The sequence below is a fragment of the Musca vetustissima genome, unplaced genomic scaffold (genome assembly GCF_032173495.1).
Source record: "Musca vetustissima isolate MV318-11 ecotype Yass unplaced genomic scaffold, APGP_CSIRO_Mvet_v1 utg770694, whole genome shotgun sequence".
Lineage (NCBI taxonomy): Eukaryota > Metazoa > Arthropoda > Insecta > Diptera > Muscidae > Musca > Musca vetustissima.
Window position 1 is genome coordinate 1 of NW_026879065.1, and position 14534 is coordinate 14534.

The window sequence follows — 14534 nt, forward strand, 5'->3', positions numbered from 1 at the left end:
AGATAAGGCTGTCGAATGCGAATTTATAGTCACGAATATGAGGGTCTTTTCCTGGATTTGGCGCAGAGTGAAAATATGATCAATGGTGGATTTGCTAGGTCTGAAGCCACATTGGTATGGTCCAATAATGTCATTGACCATTGGCTTCAATCTTTCACACAGCACACTGGATAGCACTTTATATGCGATGGGAAGACGGCTAATTCCTCTATAGTTGGCACACCGACAATACCTACTTCACTGAATTTCTCTGAACGGTTACAGGTATTTGTGTGTAGGTTTTGGAAAACAATATTAAAAAATCGCCTCTCATTTCTAAATAAAACCACATATGTTTATATTTTTTAATTTTTTTTTAGTTTTTCATTTTATTTCAACTTCAATGACGTCAATTTACTATGTCCGGCATACACATGTTAGGTAACTTATAATTAATAATGTTTTGTGGGTTTTCGCTATTTTGTGAGGTTAGTTTGTTTGTTTGTAACTTTCATTTGTTGTTGTTGACAATTTCAAAATTGAACTAATAAAATTAAAATTACATTTGTATTTAAAATTAAATTAAATGGACATTTTGTGGTTTTGTTTTGTTTTCTTTGAAATATATACATACATATATAAATAATGAGGCTAACTAAAGAAAATATAGAAAAAATAGGAAATTAAAATAAATGTATGAATTAAAATTTAAAAAATAAGACAATGAATCTTTTTTTCCTTTACGTATGGATGTAGTTGGTGATTGTGTTGGTTGCAAAGTGTGGTGTTTTTTGATAATTCATCAAGCGGCAGATATTTTGTTTCGCATTCGTTTCTAAGGAGGATTTGTTTAATTTTTTATTTGTATGAACGAACAACGAGCGATGGTTTTTGTTGCAGAGATTTATTTAAGTTTTTCTGTACAACTCAAGGTATGATTACAAGTTTTTTACTTCTGTGTATCTTCTAGAAAAAGAAATACAAAAAAGAGATATTTTTTGGTAGAGAAGGAGAAGAAAAGAAGATGGAAAGGAATTCCATAAAGCTAGGCGAAGGCGAAGAAGTCAGGAAGGAAGTGGGTTAAATAGAGAGGTTAAAAAAGATCCATTTCATAAATACCATGCCAAACGAAAAAAGCAAGCCAAATAAAAGCGAGGAATTAGATGGAAGAAAAGAAAAAATAACTATTATATGAAAATACAAAAAAGGAAAAAAATGAAAATAATGTTAAAAGAAAGGCATATAAAAAATGTTATTATTTTTTGTTGTTGTTTACAATCAATTGCAAGTATCTACTTTCTAGGCGAGAAAGCAAAGCTTACAAAGTATATATGATGTTATTTTTTTATAAATATATAAATTAAATAATTGTTTAAAACTAATAATACAGAAAAAAAGTAAAACAACCCACACAAATTTTCTATTCTATGCATTTAAATACTGTTTTAAAGTCTTCTAATTTTTGTTTGACTAGATGACATACAATATATATAATTATTATTTAGTTAATTAATTTAATTTTCTTGTTTAATAACAATGTGGTGTGTGGTAGTAGTAGTGTAATTGTATTTTCAAAAAAAATCAAAATTAGGATCATTCGAACAATATTTTAAGTTTTTGTTATGCCACTGAAAAATTCTGTGGGGAAAGGACGAACACAAGACGGGTCGTTTCCACGACAAAGGGGTCTACGATCCGAAAAGACCCGAGTCTTACTCGGCCAACGTCTGCCACCTCAGCCCATTGTATAAAAGCAATAGGGCTGATACAACAACAACTTATTTAAACGGTTGAATATAGATTTACTTTCTGAGTCGATTTTAATATATATCTCTCCGGCCGTACTTGTATTTTAAAAAGTAAAATAAAGATCACATTTATTATTCAAATTAAATGAAACCTCGTCCACGGACGAACCCCATTGATAATCGTCAATATTTAGATATAGCTCTCATATATATTTTTTTCCGATTTGACGTAAATGGTGCATTTACTTAGCTGGCTTGTGACAGAACGGTTGTTTCATAAGCCGAGTATCAAAAAAAAAATTCTAAGCGCGTCGGTCTGGCGAGAGATGGTCTTGCTTTTGAGTTGCTTCCTCAGATCATAGTATCATCTGTTGGCCAACACTATTCTCCTCCGGATTTCAACGCTTGCGCGTTGATACCATCAGCTTGGTTTTCTGGCCATTTACTGTCAGTCCCACTTTGGCAGACCCCTTCTCAAATCGTTCAAAGGTGGCTGTTACCGCTCGCAAAGGTTCGACCCGTTATGTCTATTTCTTCGGCGTAGGCGCAGCTGGCCTTTTGCCACTTAAAGTAATCCTGCATAGCTGTATTAATTTTACATCTCTGAACGTATAGGGCTGTCGAGTGCGGCTTTATAGTCGACAAATAGGTGAAATGTGTCGATGTGTTTTTCGTGGGTCTTTTCCCGGATTTGGGGCAGAGTGAAAATCTGGTCAATGGTGGATTTGCCAGTCCTGAAGTCCAATTGGTAGGGTCTAATAATGTCATTCACCATTGGCTTCAGTCGTTCACACAGCACGCTGGATAGCACCTAATGTTTGTTCGATTGAGACGAAATTTTGCCAATTCCAGGCTTCATTCTAGGATCCAGTGGCATAATCTTTTTCATTAACATATCTAGCTCTTGATAAATTAAGATTTCTCGAAAATACATTTAAATTCTCTTTTAGGAACACAAACACACAGGCACATTGTCATTATTACAATAAATTTTGTTTGTAAATAGTTGGCATTAATTTTTTTAAAATAGTTGATTTTTTTGCATTCGTTCGTTTCGTTTTATTAATTTGGCTAATAAACTAAAAAATACGCATTAAATTAAAATAGTATTTTGTTTTGGGGTAAAATCGTTTGGAATCCACTTCCAAAGGCCAAAGTAAATAAGAAATATTTTAATGTGAAGAATTAAAATTAGTTAGGCGTGTAGTTTGAAGTAGAAGTGTTGTCAAACATAGGATAGTCGAACAAAAACTATGATGGGTAGTAGTAATACTCGGTGTTTTTGGTGGTGTTGTAATCAAAAACAAATCAAAACGCTTTGAGAAAAATAATATAGTTGTTAGAGAGATAGATAGATAAAGTTGTATAGGAGATGGCAACTAATTGGTTATTGGTTTCTTTGGTTCTAGAATTTGTGTGGATTAGTTTCAATATTTAGATGCAGTTGTGAATGGTGTTAGCCAAAACATTTATTTAATGGCAGCTAAGAGAGGACTTTCATCGCCTGCAATAATACACAGAGAAAGAGAGAAAAAAGAAAGAAAAAATGCAAAATTAATCACTTGAGTCTCCAAAGAGTTTTGTGGGATTTAAGTCACGGGTCTTAATGTAGGGCATCCGGGGCCACACCCAGGTCACTGGCAATGAGCTTTCATAATTGAAATTGTACAGCTGTTCTTCCAACCATTTGCGTTTGTCCTGTGGTTCGGGATAGGTTGAGGCAAGACCTGTTTTCGAAAAAGAAAATTTTTATTTTTGTTTAGCTTTTTGAACCCCAAAATGTTGACAAACTAAAAATCATACCTTTGTCATATGCACACTTGGTAACACCCATAGCAATACGCATCGAAATTTCACGAATCGATGATAGAGGTGGATACAGAGAGCCACGTTCCAAATCGGTATCCGAGACGTAATTGGCAAGTTCTTGTGAGGCAATTAAGAACATATCATCGGGAATATGATGTGTACCGGTGGCAATTACACCCAAAGCAACACCTGGGAAAATATAGGCATTGTTACCTTGGCCAGGATAGAAAGTCTTATCGCCAATGGTCACGGGAGGGAAGGGTGAACCCGAAGAGAAGATAACACGTCCCTGGAAATAAAATGTACATAATTTTGTAAAAATATTGAGTTAAAAAAAGCAAGAGAATCTTTTATATATTGTCCACGTAATAATATGAGGCTTAATTAGTATCGAAGGTTTTAGATTGTAGAACCCACTGTTGCAGAAACGGGATTGGTAGCGGCCAATGTGGTAGATATATATTTTACATTCTTCCAATGTTTATTTCGATCTTTACTAAATTGCTTGTATCTTCGAAATCCCTTAATGTTATGTGGGTAGTATTGGTGAGGCTATTGAAAATATATAATCTGAATTTCCCTTTCTTGATCATGCAGATTCCGCTATATGATAACTTGGTCAATTTCTCGGTAACGACTAGGCAGGTAATACGTCTCCTCATGGAAACGGGCTTGATGTGAAACCCTGTTTACAGTTCCAACATATACCATCAAACCCATCAATAAGTTTAATTTACCACCTCCACAGGTGCTACGCCGAGTGACTGGAGGCCTCTGTTTCTACCTTTTTTGCGCCAGCATGTTGTAGTTGGTGGACGGACTTTGTTTGTCCATCGATCTGTTAAATCAGTGGCATTTTTATCTTACCATTCCATGTGGTCACATTTCATGGAAGGTATTTTCATAATCCCCAGGATGGAGAAGGCTACCAAATTAGTCTCAGCAGCTGTCGTTCTTCAGCTGCGAAGGGTGGGTGTGAGCACCGAGGACGACATTCACACTGTATTCATTCAGCCCTGCATTTACTGCATCACTATGAATGCTCAAAAGGAACTTGATCTAAATTTTATAACGTTGGATATCTCTCTCTAGGTCGTGCAGATACTTACTGACACGCCTGGGTGGGGAATTTTAATCCACCATATGATGGTGGAAAGCATAATGCTATGCGGACGTAGGGAAGAGATCTTCGTCTCCGGAACCCTGGGTAATGCCTCAAAAGTCTTCGCTGCTGGTGACAAAAGTAAAATCGTTTGTATGATTCACCTTTGCCTGCAGTTGTGGAACCATCCTGCACATTGTCCAGGCTTCGGGAATGATGTGCGTGGTTATCGACATATTGAGGACTTTGGTCAGGAAGCCAGCTCCGGTTTCGTCCAGTTGTTTCAGCATATCCATGGATATTCCATCAGGGCCCAAAGCTTTAGACAACATTGCGCGACGGATGGAAAGAGATAATATACGACGTAGTACACTTCGCTTTCATTGCTTCGGATCAGTCACATTTTTGTGGTTAAATGAGACAGAAGTCCTATCATCCTTCTTACCAGTGTTCGAAATTGATGTAACCGTTGCCCACAGTTTACTCACACCGGTTCTGATGTTAGATGCTTCAACTATTTACTCCTATTTATTCCGCGACAAATCTGCTGATCTACAACGTGAGTTCCCTGATCGTGGGATCAGCAGGGTTAGATCGACGGACCACATCACGCACATTTGCTAGACCAACTGCCTCTACTGGGAAATTATGTCTCCATCACAGGTATTCGGCCACAGCAGGTATCAACCTAGGGGCTGCAGTTGCAACGATGTCTCGGAATTTGCTTTCTGCTACCCGTACATCAAAAGCTATGAAAGCTTATCTGAAACGCTGGTTGATAAGCTCTCTGAATCCTTGCCAACTGACTTTCCTATGGTTAGGGAAAGGGTGACGTTCAGAGGCCATGAAATCGGTCGGTCTGCTGAAGGAGACGATTATAGGGTGGTTGTCTGACCCAAGAGAAAGGACAGGCTGCCAGTAGACGTAATTATCAGACCGGGTGACACAATGGTCTGGCGAACTGTGACACTCTACACTTATTCTGGTGGGGGCATCCTCATTAAACAAGCAGAACGTGGAGCTATACATTTTCTCTGCCAGCACTTTTTCCCCTCTGGTCCATTACCTAGGACGGAATGCCACAACTCATGGTGAGCATTGAAATCCTCTAGTACCAGACGGTTATTGCCATTCAATAGGAAGCTACTTTTCAGATCAGTCGTCATTCCTCGTTTAACGTAAAGATTTCTATCATCTTCTGAGTTTAGATGTTCTAACCATTTGTTCAATTTATGTTCTGCGACCAATGAAATGATCCTGGAGCATTCCTGAGAATATTTACTGACTTTGAGATCAATCCTTGAAGATGCCCTTTTAACGATTTGTGATGGAAATTTTCAAATTCTTCTACATACTAAATACCAGTACAACATGGACCAAAGGCTATGTTAAAGATAAGAAGCTTTAGAGCTATACTCAATATACCTAGTGAAATAATTGTAACATTTTTGCTTCCACAAGGAAAGCATCTTCCAATCAAATCATTTAAATAATTAACCCTACAAAAGGGTGAATCTAAGTATTATATTCTCCTTTTAAGTAAAAAATAAAACTAGAAATTATTAACCGATCTTGACAAAAAGTTGACTTACCTCCGTATTTTGATATGCCTGTTCGGCAGTACATTCAGCTTTGCTTGTAGGATTTGACAAAGCGAATACAACAGGGCGTTCATTATTGGCAGCCATTGTTTGTAGGATTTTAGGGGTGAATATACCGGCAGCGGCTGAAGCACCAATTAATACCTGAAATTAAGTAAAATGTTATGGAATTAAAATATTTATTATTTATTTTATTTTTTTCTTGTAAGGGCAATGATTATTTAAATAGTTTTTAAGTGAGTTTTTTTTTTCTATTTCAAGTCGAGCTTAGTGATCAAAGTTTTGAAATGCAAAGAAAGGTCAGGGGGAGAACCTATGCATGCACCATAATGCGACGCGTTTCGACGTCGGAAGTGCCTTAGTGGTTCAGAACGCTTTGTGGTCTGGCAACATTTCTATGGCTCTGGAACCAAGGTTCGATTCGTAGCCGTGCTCAGTTGTAATCATATTTATTTATTCGAATTTTGCCAGTAAAGCGGATGATCATTTGTATGGATTTTAAGTGTGTGAGTGAGCTCGACTCGAATGAGAAAAAAGCTCACTTAAATATTCTCAGATTTTTTATAACAAAATACACCTACATTAGGTTTAATTTTTTCAACAATATCTTCTAAATTCTTCATGGGTTCAACATCTTTGGCATAGTTGCATTTGTGGCCCTCAAGATTGCCATCTTTGCGGGTGGTTGTCAAGAGACCATCAATATCCACCATCCAGATTTTGCTACGGGCTTCCTAGAATATAATAAACAAAAATAATCACTTAATAAAATATCCAAAAAAAAAAATCGACATCATTTTCCAAACTCACCTCCAATGAGACACCTTCGGCAACCATAGCTTTCACCACCAAATCAGCAATACCAATAGCAGCCTCACCGGCACCGGCAAATAGGAAAGTATATTCGGCAAAACTTCTACCCGTAATACGTTTACTGGCATATAAGCCAGCCACCGCCACGGAGGCAGTACCCTGAATATCATCGTTAAAGGTACAATAAGTATTGCGATATTTATCGAGGAACCTAAATGCATTATGATTGCCAAAATCTTCAAATTGGATCAAAGTATTTTGACCGTAACGTTTGACCACGGCTTGCATGAATTCATCAATGAAATCATCATATTCACGGCCAACAACACGTTTTTGTCGCAGACCCACATACAGAGGATCTTCGAGGAGATCAATGTTATTTGTGCCGACATCAATCAAAATTGGTAGACATTGGTGAGGTTTGATGCCAGCCAAAGCGGTGTATAAGGCCAACTTGCCGACAGGTATACCCATACCAGATGCACCCAAATCACCCAAGCCGAGAATACGTTCACCATCGGTTACGACAATGGCACGGACATCGGGTTCGGGCCTAAGGGGAAGAAAGAAAAGAAATGTTAGTAAAAAGGGTAAAAGTGACAGTAGGTTGGTGGTGTAAACATTTTTGGGCATAAACCCATTCCATTGTTGGTAAGGAAAGGACCAATGTCTAATGGGACCGTATCGCATATTCGGTCCTTTCCGAATCATATATTATGCGATTATTCTATTACTTACCAATTCTTAATAACATCAAAGACATGACCACGATCATTTATTGTTACAAAAAGACCACGTGGCCGACGATAAATCAAACCGAAACGTTGACACGCCAAACCGACAGTTGGTGTATAAATAATTGGCATCATTTCTTCAATATTCTCGGAGAGAAAACGGAAAAACAGACGTTCATTACGATCTTGCAAATCGCTCAAATACAAATACTTGTTCAACGCTTCGCTATAACGATTCACAGCTATTTTACACAATTCCAATTGTTCTTCCTGAGTTTTAAAACGGGCAGGCTGCAGGCCATGAATGCCTAATACTTGTCGTTCTTCGAGGGTGAAAGCTAAACCCTACATGGGGTTGAAAGCAAAAATGAAAAAACACACAAAAAATAGAATAAAATTTAAATTTAGTTTCAGTTTTACAAACGCTCTCAAATGACATAAACACCGCCGCATGCCACATGGATGCATTGTAATCCATGTGTGATGAATGAAAATGGCCAAGGGCAGCACCGGACTAACGTTTTTTGAGTGTCATGCATGATTGGCCAGCCATTATACAAATTGTTGTACTCACTTTATTTAGACGTGGATCTCGAATGTGATCGATACCCATCACTTGCGAGGGGCAGAGAATATCACCGACCACTTCATGATATTCGCGAGTTTGTGTGTCGTTGATCGCCACAGCAGTGCTGGCTGTTGTGGGATTTGTGACAGACTGGTGGGGTTGGCGTGCAGCAGCGGAGGCACATATTTTTGTTAAATTGCCATATAAACTGTAAAGAAAAGGCATACAGAATAAAATTAGTATATAACATTTTAATATTGGTGTGAAATAAAAATTCTATAATAATATTGAAATATGACACAAAATTTGTAGATCGGATATCGAAATATTATACCTTAAAATGACTAGGGTACTATACCGTATAGTTAACAAAAGAACCCAAGTCGTCTGATCATTAATAACGACTTACCTTGCTAAGTCACATAAACCTGAGGAAAGTAGGAGATGATAGAGACCACAACGGATCTAACGACTTTAATATGACAAAGCCCAGGCTTATCTTCGTCACACTTTCATCTGAATTGGGGACACTGACATCCCCGCGGTGTCACCTGGGGTAGCTACTTTTAAAACCCATTGAAGGGAATTTATGGAAAGAATCAGGGGTAACTGTATAATAGCTGCTATGAGACGGATTGGTTGCGGATTTATGGTTAGTAGGATAATAAAAGATTTCGTCTCCAGATTCACTCCAGTGAATGAACGAATTGCTATAAAGCAAATAAAAGCGAAGATCTTCTACATCATGACATTAAAATTCTGCTAGGAGATTTTATGCAACAATTGGAAGGGAAAATATTTTTGGCCCTACCGCCGAGAAATTCAGACTCCGTGAGAAAACATGCGACAACGCATGAAGCTGATTGATTTCGCGTCAGTAAAATACATGGCACTTAGCAGCACCAGATTCAAGCATCTTGATAAACACACGGCCACCTGACTTTCTCCCGATCAAAAAGCGAGGAATGGAATAGACTATGTTGTGACCCTTGTCCCGATAATATATAAGCAGAGTGGCAAAGACTTCCCCACTCCCTACAAACTTCAGCAAAAGCAACATTCGGGTACAAAAGACCACCATTGAGGTGAAAAAGGCAAAGTATAGTGCAACACTGAGGACAGTAACAACACGTAATGCGAGACAGAATTGTCGGGAGAAAATGAGAGAGACAAAAACGTATTTTCAAATAAGAAGAAAGAACAGGAATAACTTTAGCGTGATCAAATCGAGATGAAGAATGAAGTCCGGAAATTTTACCAACGAGTAAAACACCAAACTGAAGGCTGTGGTGCAGGCACATCCTCCTAAGCGATGAAGAAGGAAATCTTGTGACAGATACAGATAGCGTTTTGAGAATCTGGAAAGAGCATTTTGCAAAGCTTCTGGTATATCAAATAGTGGAGGTGAAGAATATATCCCAGAATCAATAAAAGATGACGGCATAGAGTATATGTGATATACATACATCTATATACATACTAGTCAGATTGAGGTCAGAATAGCAATCAATCGACTGAAGAATAAAAAGGCAGCAGGTGCCGATGGGTTACCAGCCGAACTTTTACGACCGGTGGGTTATAAGAATGTCCAGTTATTGGAACCTATGTCCCGTACACAAAAAAGAGACAAGGGGATATGTACCACCTACAGAGGATTTGTATCCTTCCCATCGCAAATAAAGAATTATCCATCGTGTTGTGTGAACGACTGAAGTCTATGGTCAATGACATTATTGGACCATACCAATGTGACTTCAGACCTGGCAAATCCATAATAAACCAGATATTTACACTGCCCTAAATCCTGGAAAAGGCACACGAAAAATAATTCACATATTGTCGACAATGAAGCCGCATTCAATAATGTTATCCGATATAAAGGGTGGCGTAGGGGACGATAGATACCAAGCAACGGCTCTGATTGGCTTTAACATGGCGAAGCCCAGGCTTATCTTGGTCCCTCTTTCATCTCAATTGTGGACACTGACCTCCCCGCGGTGCCACCTGGGGAGCTATTCTCATCACCCGATGAAATAGTGAGCTAATATGTGCCTCGAGTTCACCCATAAGAACTATAAAAAAATGGGTTGAGGCGTCGGGTTAGTTGCCCACTCTCGGAAAACCCAACCTACTATGAAAAAGCAAAGAAAAAGAAAACCAAACCCCCCTAATGTTGACGACCCCCGCAAACGTATAAAGGACCACGATCTGCGAATCTGCACTTGGAATGTGCGCACGTTGTACAGAACAGGGGCAGTGTTCGCTTTGGCGGATATACTCAAGAAGTACAAAGCCGATATTATTGCCTTACAGGAAATGCGATGGAAAGGGACAGGCGTAAGTAAATCAGACGATTACGCCCTGTATTATAGCTGCCATGAAACGAGACATGAATTTGGCTGCGGGTTTATGGTTAACAGGAGAATAAAAGACCTTGTCTCCAGATTCACTCCAGTAGATGAGCGAATTGCTATAATCCGTATAAAAGCGAAGTTCTTTTACATCAGTTTAATTTGCGCCCATGCTCCGACCGAAGATAAAGATGAACAGACCAAAGATATATTTTACGAGCGCCTAGAAACAGCATATGACCGTTGCCCTGGCCATGACATTAAAATTCTGCTAGGAGATTTTAATGCAAAAATCGGAAGGGAAAATATCTTTGGCCCCACCGTCGGAAAATTCAGCCTTCATGAAGAAACATCCGACAACGGCATGAGGTTGATTGACTTCGCGGCAGCAAAAAACATGGTAGTTAGCAGCACCAGATTCAAGCATCTCGATATACACAAGGCCACCTGGATTTCTCCTGATCAAGTAACGAGAAATCAAATTGATCATGTTGTGATAGACGGAAGGCATTCATCCAGTGTTTTAGACGTCCGATCGATCCGAGGAGCGAATATCGATTCGGACCATTACCTTGTGGCAGCCAAGGTACGCACCCGTCTAAATGTTGCAGCAAAGGTGCGATCTAATACAACACGGAAACTCGACGTCGAAAAGCTGCAAACACAACAGGTAGCCGAGGCCTACTCCGCTCAACTTACCCACCTGCTTGAAGAAAGCACTTCTTGTCCCGATAATAGTATAGAAGCACAATGGCAAAGAATTGCCCACTCCCTACAAACTGCAGCAAAAAGAACAATTGGGTACCAAAAACCACCACCAAGAAACCCATGGTACGATCAGGAGTGTCGTAATGCTACTGATGTGAAAAACGCAGCGTATAGGGCAACCCTGCAGACAGTAGCAACACGTAACGTGATGGAGAATTATCGGGAGAAAAGGAGAGAGGAGAAACGTGTTTTCAGAAAAAAGAAGAAAGAACAAGAAAAACGTGAGCGTGAGCAAATCGAAATGTACAGGAGTCAGAATGAAGTCCGGAAATTTTACCAACGAGTAAAACACCAAACCGAAGGCTTTGGTGCAGGTACATCCTCCTGTAGAGATGAAGAAGGAAACCTGGTGACAGATACAGACAGCGTGTTGAGGATCTGGAAGGAGCATTTCGAAAAGCTACTAGTATCAAATAGTGGCGATGAAGAAGATACCCCAGAACCAATAGGAGATGATGGTATAGAGTGTATACCACCTAGCCAAGATGAGGTCATAAAAGCAATTAATCGGCTCAAGAACAACAAAGCAGCAGGAGCCGATGGGTTACCAGCCGAATTATTCAAGACTGGTGGCCAGATGCTGGTCAGGAGCATGCACCAGCTGATTAACACAATTTGGCTAGATGAATGCATGCCCAATGATTGGAACCTCAGCATCCTGTGTCCCGTGCACAAAAAAGGAGACAAGACGATATGTGCCAACTATAGAGGAATAAGTCTCCTTCCCATCGCATATAAAGTGCTATCCAGTGTGCTGTGTGAACGATTGAAGCCAATGGTCAATGACATCATCGGACCATATCAATGCGGCTTCAGACCTGGCAAATCGACCATTGACCAGATTTTCACTCTGCGCCAAATCCTGGAAAAGACCCACGAAAAACACATCGACACATACCACCTATTTGTCGACTATAAAGCCGCATTCGACAGCCCTATCCGTTCAGAGGTGTTTAAACCATGTCTGCGTTCGGCATTCCTGCAAAATTAATACGGCTATGCAGGATAACTTTAAGTGGCACAAGGTCAGCCGTTAAAGTAGGAAAGGACCTATCGGAGCCCTTCAATACCGAACGAGGATTCAGACAAGGTGACAGTTTGTCGTGTGATCTTTTTAACATCCTACTGGAAAAGGTCATACGAGGCGCAAAGGTGAACAGAAATGGCACTCTGTACACCAAACAACATCAGTTACTCGCCTACGCCGATGACATCGATATAATGGGTCGAACATTGCGAGCGGTAACAGCCACCTTTGAACAAATTGAAAAGGAGTCTGCGAAAGTGGGTCTGGCAGTAAACGGCGAGAAGACCAAGCTGATGGTATCAACGCGCAAGACGTCCAGTAGACTCGGACCAACTGTGGAACTTGAGAACTACAGCTTCGAGGTAGTTAAAGACTTTATATATCTTGGTACCGCCATAAATAAAACGAATGATATCAGTTTTGAAATTCGGAGAAGGATTGTGATGGCCAACAGATGCTACTACGGTCTAAGTAAGCAGTTTAGAAACAAGGCCACTTCTCGCCAGACCAAACTCACACTTTACAAGACGCTGATACTACCCGTGCTATTATATGGATCAGAAGCATGGGTACTTGCGCAAGCAGATGAGGCAGCGCTTGGGGTGTTTGAGAGAAAAATTCTCCGAAAGATCTACGGGCCGATCTGCGTCGACGGTGAATATCGGCGTCGAATGAACCACGAGCTGTACAATTTATACGCAGACATCGACATAGTCAGTCGTATTGAGCTGCAGCGACTACGGTGGCTAGGCCATGTTGTGCGGATGAATGAAGATGCTCCAGCTCAAAAGGCATATAAAAATGCGCCTACGGATGGTTCTCGTAGAAGGGGAAGGCCACGAATTAGATGGAAAGACCAAGTAGAAAACAACATCTTGGAACGTGGTCTTCCAAACTGGTGGACTTGCGCACAAGACCGACGCGCTTGGAAATCTTTTTTAAGCTCGGCTTATGGAACGACCGTTCTGTAACAAGCCAGCTAAGTAAAGTAAGTAAGTAAGATATAAAGTGTTTGCGTTCGGCACTGGACCAGATCAGCAGATAAGTCGGAAAGGAATTTTCAAGTCTTTTAACACCGAACTAGGGTTCAGACAATGTGAGCTCCTATCGTGTTACATATTTAAAATCCTTGAGAGAAAGATTTTTCGAAAAATCTATCAGAATCTCGAATCAGAAGAACTCGACATTTTTCGTCCTCTAAATTATCCATAAATATCGAAAGATGTACAAATTTTCATGATTGCCAGACTTTCCAGAACTGTCCATGAAATACTTCTGGCATCACAGCGATAATTTTGTTGTTAGAGAGATTTTTTCTCTTCAGGGATTATTTCCACATTGGAAATAATCCCTTCTTCGCCTCTCGGCGAATTTCTAGGAGTCTTTGGATTTCTAGTAGTCCTTCCGGGGATTGGAATATTGTTATGAATATGGCGAACTTTCTTTGTTCTGCAAATGTTCCATCTACCTTACGAAGACTCATCTACCATCAGGGCACATCCTCTAAAACTTACAAAAAATCCGCAAAATACTGAATATCAGGGGATTCCTTATACATATGTCACATTTTCAATACTAAACATCCAATGGATAGTAGTAGTGTATGTGCAAAAATACTAGCCTTACAATTGGGAGCTCAACTCTGTTTTCAACAGACGGACATTTTCTAAATATACGTAGTGTTACAGCTTTTTGGTGTGCATTTTCGGAAAGTGTATCGGAAATGGTAATAGGCCAACATTCTTCTGAAGTTGTAATCTTTCTGGCCTGACTTAAAGTCCATATAAAGGCAAAATATGTTAGGTCCCACTAAGTGTTAAAACTTTTTGGTATGCATTTTCGGAAAGGACTTTGAAAATGCTACTAGGCTACTTATAACCTTTCTGGAATTATCGTGAATATTTCAAGTTGTTGTAAACAAAATAACAAATTTACGGTAGAGGGTATTGTTTAACTACCAAGATTCCTGAATGACACTTCGGTTGGAAAATGAGCTGTGCGTCATCAACACACCTAAAATCGGGCGGAATCGTA

General features: G+C 39.6%; 1 protein-coding gene across 1 annotated transcript; it reads right to left on the reverse strand.

Moving 5' to 3' along the window:
• Positions 1–3101: 3101 nt before the first annotated feature.
• On the reverse strand, positions 3102–9270 carry LOC133323871 (NADP-dependent malic enzyme-like). The gene is made up of 9 exons (XM_061532771.1): positions 9248–9270; positions 8361–8562; positions 7791–8131; positions 7050–7605; positions 6821–6973; positions 6231–6383; positions 3531–3825; positions 3326–3454; positions 3102–3231 (listed from the first exon to the last, which is right to left on the reverse strand). The coding sequence occupies exons 1-9, from the start codon at positions 9268–9270 to the stop codon at positions 3197–3199; spliced, it is 1887 nt and encodes a 628-aa protein (XP_061388755.1). The 3' UTR covers positions 3102–3196.
• Positions 9271–14534: the final 5264 nt, after the last annotated feature.

Excerpts from the sequence above, each read along its gene's own strand:
- LOC133323871 (XM_061532771.1), bottom strand. The coding sequence starts at position 9,270 with ATGCTTGAATCTGGTGCTGCTAA. Across the intron at positions 8,563-9,247 it reads CTTGAATCTGGTGCTGCTAA|TTTATATGGCAATTTAACAA; the intron begins GTGCCATGTATT and ends TTTTCTTTACAG. Across the intron at positions 3,232-3,325 it reads GATGCCCTACATTAAGACCC|GCGATGAAAGTCCTCTCTTA; the intron begins GTGACTTAAATC and ends GTATTATTGCAG.